At 40.2% G+C, this 14,776-nt stretch overlaps 1 protein-coding gene across 2 annotated transcripts; it reads left to right on the top strand.

Moving 5' to 3' along the window:
- The first annotated feature begins 1,973 nt into the window (after positions 1-1,973).
- POLR2D (RNA polymerase II subunit D) lies at positions 1,974-14,095 on the top strand. Of its 2 annotated transcripts, none has more exons than XM_005894348.3 (4): positions 1,974-2,120; positions 3,870-4,050; positions 10,026-10,121; positions 13,066-14,095. In XM_005894348.3, the coding sequence occupies exons 1-4, from the start codon at positions 2,048-2,050 to the stop codon at positions 13,142-13,144; spliced, it is 429 nt and encodes a 142-aa protein (XP_005894410.1). In that variant the 5' UTR covers positions 1,974-2,047; the 3' UTR covers positions 13,145-14,095. The 2 variants fall into 2 exon arrangements, with proteins under 2 accessions (XP_005894410.1, XP_070215997.1); XM_070359896.1 differs by lacking the exon at positions 13,066-14,095 and adding an exon at positions 10,685-12,008.
- Positions 14,096-14,776: the final 681 nt, after the last annotated feature.

The following is a 14,776-nucleotide window of genomic DNA, read 5'->3' as shown; positions in this document are numbered from 1 at the left end:
CCCAGAAAGGATAAGGTGTGTTTGGCGAAAATAGCAAGGAATAACTTCACACTTTACATTCATATACTGATATTGTTAGTCTTCGGCTGAAATTATTTGCATGGGTGTAATTTTTTTTAAGATACCCAGATCCTCATCCCTGATTCTTGGCCACAGGTGTACATTATCAGGGTTAGATGATTTTGGAAATAGATTACAACTGATCTAAACCGACTGGGGTGATAACTCCAGAGTGTGTGAGAGGGATTTTGTTCCTGCAAGAGAAATTATGGTTCTAGAGTAGTAGTTCATGTTTGTAATACCACCTGTAGTTAAACGGCATGGAAATCCATGTCTTTGTTGTTGTTGTTTTGTGGTAGTAATATAGAAGTGTTAGTTACATCTGACTCTCTGACCCCATGGACCCACATATAACATAAAATTTGCCATTTTAACCATTCTGTTGTTTGAGAAATGTTAACTAAGCCATGTGGTCAGAAATCAGAGTTCTTATCAGGATGGAGGAGGTGCTCCAAGTCTGCTCTAAATCTGCTTCCAGATAAATCTAGGGTCTGTGACCTTGGCTTGAATATCTGCCTTTGAAAGGCACTCACTGGGCTGGTTGAAGAACTTGACTCTGAGCCAATACAGTACAAAGAACCATAGTAGCTCTTGAGGAACTTAATGATCTCTTTCTCTGTATCTTCTGTCACTCTCTTTTATGATGGAAACTAAGTCCAGATCTTGCATGAGCTACTCTTACGTGAGCTCTTCTTTGGTACGGCTGTAGGACTGATTCATCTTTTTAAATTCATTGCCTTGCACTTACGTGTTTATAATGGTTTCCTGAATGAAAATGTGGACAGAACAGCCTGTGAAACATCAGTGTGGATTATTTGTTGTTCTCCTTTCTTCTCTCTTCTGTTGACTTCCTGCTGTGTGTTAGGTTATCTGGCTAGTACTGGGGCCAGCAAATGTTAAGGTCCAGTTAAGTAGTAGGTAGGTGCTCTGCAAAAGCCTGTTGGATGGATAGATGGGAGAACGGGGCCTACACTGAGCTCAAGACTGTATCCCATACCCAGCTGGGGCATGTTCCCAGACTTCTCTGGGCATTGGTCTGCAGCTCTAATGAACTGTGTAGGAAAGCACTTTGAAGCAGTAATAAGCCCTGTCAGCACTATATAACCTACCACTAATTCACCTGATACATTTCTTTTGGAAACACATATACAAGGCAAATTAACTTTTATAAGTTATAATTTAAAGGAATTATAAATCAAAGGAATACAGATGCATACCCTTGTCTGGTAATATCTTCATTTTTTGTGAACAGTTTATATACTTATAGATGGTTCATTTCTGAGCCAAGCAGTGCACTATGGTTATTTCCTTCATTGTACAACCATCTGTTTTCTCTCAAGTTGGAAACAAAATCATTTTTCATTTGCTTACTTACTCTATCATCCAAATGTTCCAACAGGCTTCTCAATTTCACTATCCACATGTTCAGAAGTATTGGAAAAAATCCACTACAAATCAAATATTTTAAACGCTTTGAGGCACTGGAGGAATTACACTGAATGTTTTCAGAGTCACCTACCCAGCTTCCCATCAACCAGAGATCCTTGGGTCGGTCAGCGCGTTCCTGCATCCCATCTAATCCTTCCCCTGCGCCCTGGAGGGGATGAGGATGGTATCCTCATCCACACTTCACAGGTAAGATAGCTGAAGCTCAGAAATGCCAAGTGAGCAGTCCCCACGACTCGCGGCGAAGGACCTACTGTTGAAGAAAGTGACGGTTTTCTCCTGCCGCGGCCGCAGGATACGCCACCCTGCCACGGCACTTCCAGAGACCTGCAAGACCCCACCGCTCTGGCCCCTCTCCGCACGCGCCCGAGGCCGCTAGGTCCCTTGGCCCCGCCCACCTCGCGGTTGTCTCGCCTACCCATCGCGGCCCGCCCATCTCCACTGGGGCCCCGCCCCGTCTCCAAGAACACGCCCCTTCCGTGGCGGCGGCCGGAAAGAGCTTCCGTTTCCGACAGCGTGAGTACTGGTTCTCGGCGAGAGGATGGCGGCGGGCGGTAGCGATCCGCGCTCTGGAGATGTAGAGGAGGACGCGTCACAACTCATCTTTCCCAAAGGTGCGGCCTGGGCAGGCGTGGCGAAGGGCGCGGAGGCGGAGGGTGCGGGTCGTCTGGGCACGGTACCGCGGGAACTGGCCGGCTGGAGGCCACACCGGCAGCCCTGGAGCCGTCGGCGCCCAACTCCACATCGCCCCGGGTGGCCTCTTGTTCGTGTTTAAGTTGTTTTAAGTGCTAGACGGTTGTGTCAAAAATAAAGCCAACATGAAAGGGGTAATGGCAGGTTTTAATCATTAATATACTGTCGCAGTAGGGAAAAGCGTGAAGCGTGGAATCATCTAGACTTGGATTTGTACAAAGGTGACTGGGCATTTTAAAGGGAGAATGAAGGAATAGGGAGAGGGGTGAGCAGGGGCTCATAGGGAAATGAAAAATTACGAGAAGCGGGGGTTGGTCCGTTTGAAGCTCTTTTGGATTTGTTAACTGATAAGTTATGGGATTAGGCTCCTTCCCTCCCACACCCTTCGCTCTGGGCTGTGCGACAAGGGCCATATCTTCAGATGTTGTCGGGAACAAACGAATTATTTTGACAGCCTTCAGTTTTCATAAGCAGCCATTGTCAAGGAGCAAGAGTCATCCCAGGGATGCAGCCTTGAGCTGTTAGAAATCGTGTTAGTGTTTTCTTCAAGTCTTTGTGGAACAACCTTGAGTCCTAGTCGAGAAAGGGGCGCGCAGGAGCCTGGCCAGAGTTTAGTAAAGAGAGAAGAGAATCTTTGTCAGATGGCAGGGAGTACAGCACGGTTTGCTATCAGGGAACTTCTGTGCTGTGTGATGGACTTAATGTGTAATTTAAAAACCCAAAATAAGTAGCTTAAGACTTCAAAATATATCTTACAGGTACTGAAAAACACGAAGTTAGTGAACAGTAACAACAAAGTGGGGGATACTTTAACAGTACCCTCCTTTTTAAAAAAATTGCCATAATATATGCAGAGTAAAACATTAAAGTTCGCACCTTTTCACCCAAACAACTATAAATAGTTTAGTGTTTATCCTTCCAAACCACTCTTATTTATAAATATATACTTATACATATACCCTTTATTCTTTGCAAAAATAGGATTATGCTATAGAAATCATAAATTGTGTAGAACTGTTCTATTCTTTTAAAGGACTAGATAGTACTTGATGGGTGGTGATGGTGTTCAGTCGCAGAGTTGTTGTGTCAATTCTTTTGCGACCCTTGGACTGTAGCCCACCAGGCTCCTCTGTCCATGGAATTTCCCAGGCAAGAATACAGGAGTGGGTTGCCATTTCCTTCTCCAGGGCATCTTCCCCACCAAGGGATCAGGCCCAGGTCTCCTGCATTGGCAGGTGGATTCCTTACCACTAAGCCACCAGGGAAGCCCACTTAATGGTTGTACCATAATTCTATTTATTAATGTATATAGAGATTGCTTTCAGTATTGTATTTCACAGACTCAGGGTGAAATATTTCTGAGGACAGCGTCACGGACGTTGTAGGCATAATGGACACATATGTTTGTTTTTTTTTTTTAAGGTGTGATAACTGAGAGGTAGGTGGTTTTCTGAATTTCATGATAAACCAGTTTTTGGTACCTGGGTTTTGTCTCGGTTCTTTTTATTTAAGGTGTTTTGTTTGTTTGAACACTGTGCAGTTGTAGGATGTGAAGCCTCTGGATTTCTGCAGGGTCAGAAATTTGCTGATAGTCACTAAGGCAAATGAACATTTAGAAGCTGACTTGGGGAGAAATATTTTCAGTTGACATTTATGCTTCTCGCAAATAGAGTTTGAAACAGCTGAGACGCTTCTGAATTCCGAAGTTCATATGCTTCTTGAGCATCGAAAGCAGCAGAATGAGAGCGCAGAGGATGAGCAGGAACTTTCCGAGGTCTTCATGAAAACTTTAAATTACACTGCCCGTTTCAGTCGTTTCAAAAACAGAGAGACCATTGCCAGTGTCCGTAGGTGAGTGGAAAGAAAGTTCTTACTAACCCAGACTATTGGATACCTGCATGCAGAATACTGTCACCACCACCATGCTCACTCACCCACCCCACCCCCCACTACCTCATGGCATCATCCGTATGATTCATGCAAGTAAAATTATGTCTTTGACAAAATTTAAAGTAGCTTGTTAGGCCAAAATCCTCCTTGCCTACTTCTTTTGTACCCCAAATCCCACTTACCTCCCTGCAGAGTGACTACTGTCAAAAGTTTGTTGCTAGCCCTCCAGAGCTTGTTCCATGAATTCATATACATACACGTCACAAGCACACAGCCCTGTTATGTTTTAAATAGAGTGGACTTATTTATTTATCATTCACCTGATAGGTCCTAGAGATATTGCTGTGTTTTTTTGGAATACCTATCTATTTATTTATTTGTCTGTGTCAGGTCTTTGGGTCTGCACATCAGCTCTTCACTGCAGTGTGCAGGCTTCTCTCTCATTGTGACTTGCAGGCCCCAGAGTATAGGGCTCAGTAGTTGTGGCAGATCTCTTTAGTTGCCCTTTTGCGTGTGAAATCTAGTTCCCCAAGCTGGGATCGAACCCACGCTCCCTACAGTGGAAGTATAAAGTGTGGAGTATTAACCACTGAACCACCAGGGAATTATCCTGGTGGAATATATTATTATATAATTATATATAATGTTATATAATATATAATTTTATATATTATGTATAATTTATTATTATATATTATTAATATATCTGTATATGATACAATAAATATATTAATTGTATAATTAATATATAATTATATTCATTAATGTAGCAAGAGGGACTACCCTGGAGGTCCAATGGTTAAGAATTTGCCTTTTGGATCATGTTGATATATGGCAAAACCAATACAATATTGTAAAGTTAAAAAATAAAAAAAAATAAATGAAAAAAAAAAAAAAAGAAAAGAAAAGAATTCGCCTTTTGATGCAGGGGACCCAGGTTCCATCCCTGGTCAGGGAACCAAGATCCCACATGCTTAATGGCATGGCCAATAAATAAACAAACAAGCATAAACTTGGATTATTCTTTTGGATCTTTGCCATTCAAACGGTGACTGGTTTTTAGCCTTTATTCTCCCTAAGGCATTACTTCTCAAATTAAGTTGGATATGCTCTGGGAACAGTGAGGTGCCAGAGCATACAGGAGGCCCCAGAGAAAACAAGAGCTATTTTAACGTTTCTTTGATTTCCTTGGGGATGACCTTTATTTGTATGAATTAGATAGTCACTTGAAGTTTGATACAAATCAAGCCACTGGATAAGTCCATTTTTATAAACTGGGTAGCATCTTTTTCTTGAAGTATCAGTTTTATTTGATAGTACATGATTTAATACATTTCTACATTAAAGCAAGCAGATACCAGTATACTGTGAAATAAAACAAAAAATGTCTATGAGTTCTTGAATTAAATCATGAGACTTCAATCCTTGGCAGTTGCAGAAAGTCGTGCCTCCAGGCTGCCTCGGGGTGCTTGTTTGCTCCACTCCTGTGAAAATGTTTGAGAAGTAACTGTCCTAAGGAAAAGCAGATGAACAAAAAGATGTATATATGCAGACTCTTCAGAGAATTATAGTAGTCAAAGGTGAAAAACAACCTAAGTGTTCAGTAGTAATTAAATAAGTTGTGGTAAATCCATTTGATCGACTCCTGTATTGTCATTAAAAATTATGATAGAAAATGAAATTGAAGAATGGTCACATAAGTTAAATGTGCAGAGGGAGTTCCCTGGTGATCCATTGGTTAGGACTCAGTCCTTCCACTGCAGCAGCTCAGTTCAGTCTTGGTTGGGGAACTAAGATCCCATAAGCTGCTCAATGCAGCCAAAAAAAAAAAATAGTTAAATGCACAGAAGATGAAGTGATAAAACTATGTGAAGTATAGACTGTTGTGAAAAGTGTGAGTGTATTCATGGGGAAAATGTTCCATACAAAACTGCTAATTGTTTGACCCAAAAAATGAGTAAATGAAGATGGACTTAAACATTCACAAATAAAAGGTCTTAATACTATAAAGATGTCATTTATCTTCAAATTAATGTATACATTTAGTGCCATTCTAAATCCTCAAGGGAATTGATGTATATTTGCCCTTGAGGCTCCTCTATCCCTAGAATTTTCCAGGTGAGAATACTAGAGTGGGTTGCCATTTCCTACTCCAGAGAATCTTCCCAACATTGGCAGTCGAAGATTCTTTAATCACCTGAGAAGCTTACACACAGACACACAAACACACATACACACACTCTCTCTCTCTCTGTCAAATATGCTCATGATAAAGCTTAATTTGCCATATAATTCAACTAAGATGAGATGGTAATAGATCATAGTGGCTGAGGCAAGACACTGATGATTTGAATCCTACCAGTGAGTAGCACAGTCTATCTAAAATGGTGCCGAGAAAAATACATCCTCAGCAGTGAAAAATAATAATAAATAAATACCCCCCAAAAGATCTTAAATTTGTAAGAATTGTCAGGAAAAAATTTAAAAAAAAAAAAGGGAATTTGCCCTATAGGACGTTAAAATACATTAAAAAATGACAGTAATTAAAATAGTGACACTTTGGTGTGAGGATAGGTCATTGGGACAGAATAGGAAATTAAGGAACAGATTCAAATCCAAATTTATTATAGTTTATATGATTCCAGTATATGACAAAGGTGGCATGCTGAGTTAGTGGGGAAATATTTTAAAACAGAGTTTTAACTCTGTGTACCTTATTCCAAACTGGTTTCTTTAGAAATTAAGAACGTAAATGTAAACTATGATGCATAAAAGTACTATGTGATAACATGAGTGAATGTACAATTTTGGCTGTGGTTAGTAGGACTTTATATGTGGGGAAGGTTGATAAACTCTAGTTGGCTGTAAGCTTTGCAAGAGCAAGGACTTGATCGTATTCATCACTGTCAATTTCATTAAAGGCACTAACTAGTTTTTAGTTGAATAAGTAAATGAATTTGCAATAAATATCTTTAAACTTCCTTATATCAATAAACTGCCATACTTAAAATGTAAGTATGAGTAAACTGGGAAAGGATTGATAATCCTTAATGTTAAGAGCTCTAAAAAGTAAGAGATGACACCCAGTTTATAAAAATGAACTTAGTCTTTAATGACTAGATTTATATCACAACTTCAAAAGACTGTCTAGTTCATATGAAGTAATGCTCATCTTCAAGGAAGTCAAAGAAATTCTAAAATGGCTAAGCAGATTTTAAAAGAATGGGAAACCATCCACGTCTCCTGCACTGGCAGGCAGATTCTTTACCGCTTGAGCCACCTGGGAAGCCCTCTTCATTCTTTACCCATTCCTCAATAGGCCTGGCTCTTTGACTAATGTTTTTGAAGCCTCCCCAGTGACTATTTCTTTTGGAACCATCTGAGACCAAACCTCTCCCCTTTGGACCATGTTATAGGTTGAAATGTGTCCCCTCAAAAGATGCTGAAGCACTAAATCCCCAGTACCTGTGAATGTGTCTTTTTATGGAGATAGAATCTTTGCAGAAAGTCAAGATGAGATCATACTCAGTTAAAGTGGATTCTAATTCAGTATGACTGTTACCCTTATAAGAAGAGTATGACAGGGAAAATACCGTATGACAATGCAAGCCGAGAATGGTTGTCATGTTACAAGCCAAGGAGCACCAAGGATTGTCAGTGGCACCGGAAGCTAAGAAACTGCAGGAAACAGCTTCTCTCCTAGAGGCTTCAGGAAGAGCACGACCCTGACAACATCTTAATTTCAGACTTCTGGCCTCCTGAATTGAAGTAATAAGTTGTTTTAAGCCAAACAAACAAACAAAGAATAGGAAACCTAGTGTAAGAAGTAAGAGAAACAGGCGCCATCTTTTACTGCTGGTGGGAGTGTATAATGGTAAAGCTCTTTTAGGGCACTGTCTCTCAGAAGCCTTCCGGACAGTCATATTTTTGACTGAGTAATTCTGCTTCCAGAAATTTATCTTTAAAACACACAGTAATCAGATACATAAAGAAGTATGCATTTACAGTGATGTTCAGAATGCATTATTCAAAATGATGAATAATTGGAAGCAATGGAAGTGTTCAAGAGCAGGACGTTTGCTATATAATTTAAGACACAACCTGTTGAATGCCAAGTCGAAGGAAAAGGTACGTGTGTAAAATGTGGAAAACAGTGACTGTATTGTTGAGTGAAAAAAGGCCGGTTACAGAATAACATTTGTTATGATTTCTTTTTTTTTTTTTTTAATTATGTAGAGAAGGGGAAGAGGATCTCCATGAATATGTTAGCACTAGTTATTTCTGGGTAGGATTTCAGGTCATTTTCCCATATTGGGTGGGTTTTTTTGAGGGGGTGTTTGTTATAAATGAGCATGTGTTCATTTTACAAACAAACTCCTTCATATACATATATTTACTACATTATGAACCTGTGTAAGTTTTTCTTTACAAAATGAAAATAGCTTTATTAGGTGACCAAAAGTTACACAATAGAATGAGTAAGTTTATTTCTAAAACATAGAAAGATGTTTGGAATGGTTTACTAAGATGGTAATGTTGGTTTTGTTTAGGTAGTAATATGGGTGACATTTTTCTGTCTTTATGTTCTCAGTTTTGTATAATAACTAGTAGACTTGTAATCAAGTGATAAGGACAGTAAATATTTTTGTCTGATGAGATAATCAAGGGTTTCACAGTCAGTCCAGTGGTTAAAACTCTGTTTTTTCACTGCTGAGGATGCAGGTTAGATTCCTCGTCAGGGAACTAAGAAGCTGCATGCTGCACAGCACAGCCAAAAATAAGATTTTTTAAAACAGGTCCTTTCTGAAACCTAATTTACCATGGACAACCTCTGTTTTAAGCAGTTTGATCTCCCTGGTGGTCCAGTGATTAAGAATCTGCCTGTCAGTGCAGGGGACACTGGTTTGACCCCTGGTTGGGGAGGAGTCCACATGCCCGAGGGGCAGCTGATTGCAAGCGGCACAGCTACTGAGTGCGCTCTGCAGCCCATGCTCCACCGAGAAGAGCCGACGCAGTGAGAAGCCGGGCACACAAGCAGAGAGCAGCCCTCACTCACTCCCAACTAGAGAAAGCACGCGTGCAGCAACGAACACACAGTGCAGGAAAAATGAATAGATAAGATAAATATTTTTTAACGTTTAGAAAATTTAATGTATAGTTGATGTCTTGATAAAATATTCTACTAAAATGATATTATCTTTTTAAAAATATAGTAGATGTATGAGAATCCAGGATATGATTTGTATTAATTATGTGCTTTTTTACAGTTTGAACTAGAAGTACGTTTAAAATAAGATGCAGCTTATACACAGATTTATACAAAGTAAGATATGCCTGTATTCATTTCTTAGATACATGTAAAAGAGAATTTGAGGCATTCCCTGGTGGCCCAGTGGTTAGGACTCTGCACTTTCACTGCAAAGGGCCTGGGTTTGATCCCTGGTCAAGGAACTAAGATTCTGCAATCCATTCAGCGTGGCCAAAAATAAAGAAAAACTTTTTTTAAAAAAGAATTTCCTCCAAGTCAAAATGCCTAATAGATCAGGGAACTCTAACGTCATGTGTTAAGACATAAAATTAATAACAAAGGAAGCAAAGAACAGTGGTAGGAAGAGTGGAAAGCAACAAAATAAATTCTTGGGGGAAAGATGGTATGCTCCTCCAGGTAGAGAGCATTTTTTTCGTAAGTTTTTATCACAAGAATCCTCTGCTTAGGTGTGCTCAGGTTACTTTTATCGTCTTTGCCTGATTCATAGCTTCCTGCTCTCCAGGAAGAGAAACAGGAACATGATTTGAAAGTGGGATTTTGCAGCAAACCTAATCTTAATGGAAAGATTGCAGATGCTTTACATTCTTCTCTTCCTTGCTAGCTACATTTCATCTGCTTTTTCTTATTCATCATTTGGCTTGTTTTGATATTTCTCCCCTATGATCAGCTTGCTGCTCCAGAAGAAGCTTCATAAGTTTGAGTTGGCCTGTTTAGCCAACCTTTGTCCAGAGACTGCTGAGGAGTCCAAGGCTCTGATCCCAAGGTTAGTACTGGTGGTGAAAAGTTCTGTGTATGTTGAATAAATTCCTACAAGTAGAATTACTGTGTTTAAAAGCTGTGTGATATCATTGGCCAAAAAATTCCTTTGGTTTTAAAAGTAAAAATAAAACACATTTTTCATTTTCATCAAGAACTTTATTGAAAAACGTATTCACCATTTTGTTCCACTACCTTCTGCCATTTTTCAAGCAACTTCATAATTCCATCTTCCCAAACTTTTTATCTTTTTGATCAAAGAACTGTTCCAGGTTCCTTTTACCTTCTTCTATTGAAGAGGAACAAATTGAAATTTTTTCCATTAATAGAATTTTGTACAGACCGAAATAAATGGAAATCTGAAAGTTCAGTGTCTGGTGAATTTGTTTTCAGTCGCTTACTCGTGTTGGACTTTTTGCAACCCCATGGAAGGACGCAGCAAGCCAGGCTTCCTTGTCCTTCACCATCTCCTGGAGCTTGCTTAACTCATGTCCGTTAAGTCGGTGATACCATCCAACCACATCTCATCTTCTGTTGTCCCTTTCTCCTCCTATCTTCAATCTTTCCCAGCATCAGGGTCTCTTCTAATGAGTCAGCTGTTCGCATCAGGTGGCCAAAGTATTGGAACTTCAGCATCAGTCCTTCCAATGATTATTCAGGATTGATTTTCTTTAGGATTGACTGGTTTGATCTCCTTGCAGTCCAAGGAACTCTCAAGAGTCTTCTCCAACACCACAGTTCAAAAGCATCAGTTCTTCGGCGCTCAGTCTTCCTTATGGTCGAACTCTCACATTCATACATGACTACTGGAAAAAACATAGCTTTGACTGTGTGGACCTTTGTCAACAAAATAATGTCTCTGCTTTTTAATACTCTCTAGTTGGTTATGGGTTTTCTTCCAAGGAGCAAGTGTCTTTTAATTTCATGGCTGCAGTCACCATCTGCAGTAATATTGAAGCCCAAGAAAATAAAGTCTCTCACTGTTTCCATTGTTTCCCCATCTATTTGCCATGAAGTAATGGGACCAGATGCCATGATCTTTGGTTTTTTGAATGTTGAGTTTTAAGCCAGCTTTTTCACTCTTCTCTTTCACCTTCATCAAGAGGCTCCCATGAATATGGTGGATGAATCAAAACTTCCCAGCCAAGCTATAACAGTTTTTTCCTGGTTGTCAAAGAAACATTTGGTCTTGCGGTATCCTGATAGAATATTATGCATTTTCTGTGGACTAATTCCTGACACTTTTTGTCAAGTGCTGCTTTCGGTTGATCTAATTGGGATCTTTTCCAGAAAGAGCTCATAATAGAGGACTCCCTTCCGACGCCACCATGTACACATCACCACCTTCTTTGGATGAAGATTGGCCTTTGGCATGTTGGTGGTGATTCATTTTGCTTGCCCCAGGATCTCTTCCATTCTGCATTATTGTACAGTATTCACTTTCATCACCTTTCAAACTTTGTTTTTAAAACGAAATGTTTTTGTTATATTCATGTATAGAATTGCACAGGAAATACGGTCAAGAAGGGTTTGGTTTGGTTTTTTTGCATAACTTATGTAGAACCCAGACATCAAAGCAATCAACATAACCAGGCTGGTGCAAATGATTTTCAGTGCTTGATTCAGATATTTTGAGTGTGTTGGCTACCTATCTCCTGCGTGGTATAGCATTGATTGTTTTCTCAATTATTGTGTTGATTTCATTGCTATCAACTTCAGCTGTTCTGTCTGACTGTGGGATATCGTCCAGCAAGAAATCTCCAGTGCAAAAGTTCACAAACCACTTTTGACATATTCAGTCAGTCACAGCACCTTCTCCATACACTGCACAAATCTTTTTTTGCACTTCAGGTGTGTTTTTACCTGTCTTGAAATAAAGCATAATAGGCCAAAAGTGTTGCTTTTTTTCTTCTGTCTTCCGTATTGAAATGGCTACACAAAAATTGACCAATTCTGATAAGTTTTTTTTTAATGCATGCTGATATGACAGCTGTCACAATGTAGTCTAACAAAATTGTTTTGAATGAAATTAAAGACAAGTAAGCGCTAATAGAGCCATCTTAAGGAAAAAAACAAACTTTGTGGCCAGCCCAGGAGAATGAGTGCTTTTGTAGTAAGACCAATGTTTTTACAGTGTACCAGTTGTGGGCAGAAATGTGAAACAGCTGAAACTCTGGTCCACTGATGATAGGAGTACAGATTTATACAGTCAATTTGGAGAATAATTTGGCTACATCTAGTAAAGTTAAATACACCCCATGACCCCAAAATTCATTCCTGGGTATGTGTCCTAAAAGCAGGTCAAACATAGTTTAAAAGGAGACATGTATTCCAGTGTATATTGCTGCATTATTAGTGATAGTGGAAACTTGCCAACAGTCTTCAGTCTGCAAGACTGGATAAATCTGTGCAGTCGTGCAATGTTTATTATACAGCAGTGAAAAAAATAAGTGAACTAGAACAATGTGAGATAATGTCACTATATGCCAGAATGAACGTTGAGTGAAAAAATTGCAGAAGGATACGTAACTGCTGTTTCTTACAGTTTAAAAACAGTGCTATGTATTGCTTATAGGTACATTCATGTATACAGTAGTAAGTATAAAAATATATGTAGGGGTAATGAATGCCAAATTTAGGATGATTGTTACTCCTAGGGAAGGAAGAGAAGGTTTTGGAGTAGGGGAGCCCACAGAGAACCATTGATTTGTGTCTGTCAATATTTATTACTGAGTCAACTAGGGATAATTCTTCTATACCTTTTATGTATTTGAAATACTTGATAATGTTTCAAAGGAAAGGAAGGAAATTGAGTTGAAACGTAAAGGTGTCAGTGTTCAGCGGTGAGCGGAGAGGTGAGCCAGCAGTGCTCCAAGATCTGCACCTACGAGAGAAGAGGGTGGGAGCACTGCCAGCTGCTGTTACACTCACTCTTGGTTTTCTTCTTGTAGCCTGGAGGGGCGGTTTGAAGATGAGGAGCTACAGCAGATTCTTGATGACATCCAGACCAAGCGTAGCTTTCAGTATTAATCTCCAGATATCACTGCTGCTGGGGACCCACGTCACATCCCCAGCACAGCGCCGCTGGCTCAGTCTAGGGCTGACTCACACAGAAATTCTGCTGCAGAAGACACTTGGCCTTCCTTTGGATAGAACAACCCAGTGCTTCGTCTTGGTTTAGGTTGCTATTTCAAGCTTGACTGTTGGCCCATGATGACCTGAACAACCCTGGAGAGGTCTTGCAGTAGCTGCTCATGGCTGCCTGAGCTTGCCTCTGGGAAGGACGAGGTGGGGTGACGTGCATACAAGCCACACTACCGACTGCCTCATATCATGGTCTTTGGCCCTTGTGTCATTTTGATTCCTAACACTTCATGTTTTAATATCAATGTGTTCGTAGTTTTTTAAGCTCTTCTAGAACATGTAAAACTAGTATGGGAAACAGTCTTACCTAAATGCAAAAGGAAGAATTAAAGCAGACCTATATCACTGTTTGAAATTCTTAAAGAGAAGATGTAGAGCCTTGGCATCATTGTGCTTAGCCCAGGAGACAGGAAAGGGGTTTCTGAGAAAAGCAGCTCCTCTGTCATCCTGAGGGTAACCACTGGGTGTTGTGGAGCACACAGCCTTGTGATGGACAAGCACCATACCTTTTTCTTGGATTCTTGTGGAACGTATATGTGGAGTATGTGTTCTTAAAGCGCTTACTTCGTCACTCCCAAATTCAGACTTTTCCCTACCAGGCCGGATGTGAAGCAGGGAGCATTTTGCAGTCTCCTCACGTGGGGCGTCAAGTCCAGACGTCTGGCCGCCTGCTCAGCAGCAGGCGTTCTGTGGGGATTTGCAAGGAGGGAGCCTGCCACTTGCTGAGCCACTAGAGTGATATCACTCGATCTGAGACTAGTTGCACGGAAAATACTTTAATAGCTAAATATTGTGGCTCTCAATTTTCAGAGGGGAAATACACCTGTTTTCTTCACAGTTTGGGGATTTTTCTTTGAAGTACTTGTTGACGCCACCTGAATTCATGATCCAAAAACAAGGATGGGGAAAGAACAAAGTTGGCTTTAGAAAGTCAAGGCCATTTTATGTCAGCTTCCAAGGCAAAAATCAAATTTTCTTATTTTTATAAATTATTTTCAATTTCTGAAATGACATGGTTTTTAAGTCACCATTATTTGAAGGAAATGTCAGTTATACCTCAATTAAAGGAATATTTGAGGAAGTACTCTTAATCATTGGCAACTTCTTTGAGACGATCAGCATTCTCAATTGTAAAATGTGGATAATAATAGATACTGAAAGTTGAATGAGAAAATTATTAATAATTTAGAGCCTGTTGGTATCTGACATACACTATACCCCAGTACATGTTAGCTGTCATTAGCTTGCTTCATAGAAGTTGGTGCAAGGATTTGGTAGCCTACCCACTGGCACCGGTATCAGACTGAAGACAACGCAAACTGACTACTTTTTGAAGCCTGTAGACTTGGTTTGTAAAAGAGGCAGTTACATGGTTGGCACCAAGCAATGGAACAGAAAACAGACCAAGATACCAGCTGGAATCCAGGCACGTGCACTGTGGGGCAGGAGTAGGGCCCTGCCACCGTCGCCACGGTGTTCCCACCTAATACTCGGGTGAGCCACCAGAGAATTTTACAC

This window comes from Bos mutus, chromosome 2 (assembly GCF_027580195.1).
Source record: "Bos mutus isolate GX-2022 chromosome 2, NWIPB_WYAK_1.1, whole genome shotgun sequence".
NCBI lineage: Eukaryota > Metazoa > Chordata > Mammalia > Artiodactyla > Bovidae > Bos > Bos mutus.
Note: the sequence above shows the minus strand (reverse complement) of the source record. Positions and strands in the feature narration are given on the sequence as shown.

What these genes read in the sequence shown, in the direction of transcription:
- POLR2D (XM_070359896.1), top strand. Translation starts at nt 2,048, where the DNA reads ATGGCGGCGGGCGGTAGCGATCCGCGCTCTGGAGATGTAGAGGAGGAC. An exon ending in ACAACTCATCTTTCCCAAAG is followed by an intron (nt 2,121 to 3,869) that starts GTGCGGCCTGGG and finishes TCTCGCAAATAG; the next exon opens with AGTTTGAAACAGCTGAGACG. An exon ending in ACCATTGCCAGTGTCCGTAG is followed by an intron (nt 4,051 to 10,025) that starts GTGAGTGGAAAG and finishes CCCTATGATCAG; the next exon opens with CTTGCTGCTCCAGAAGAAGC.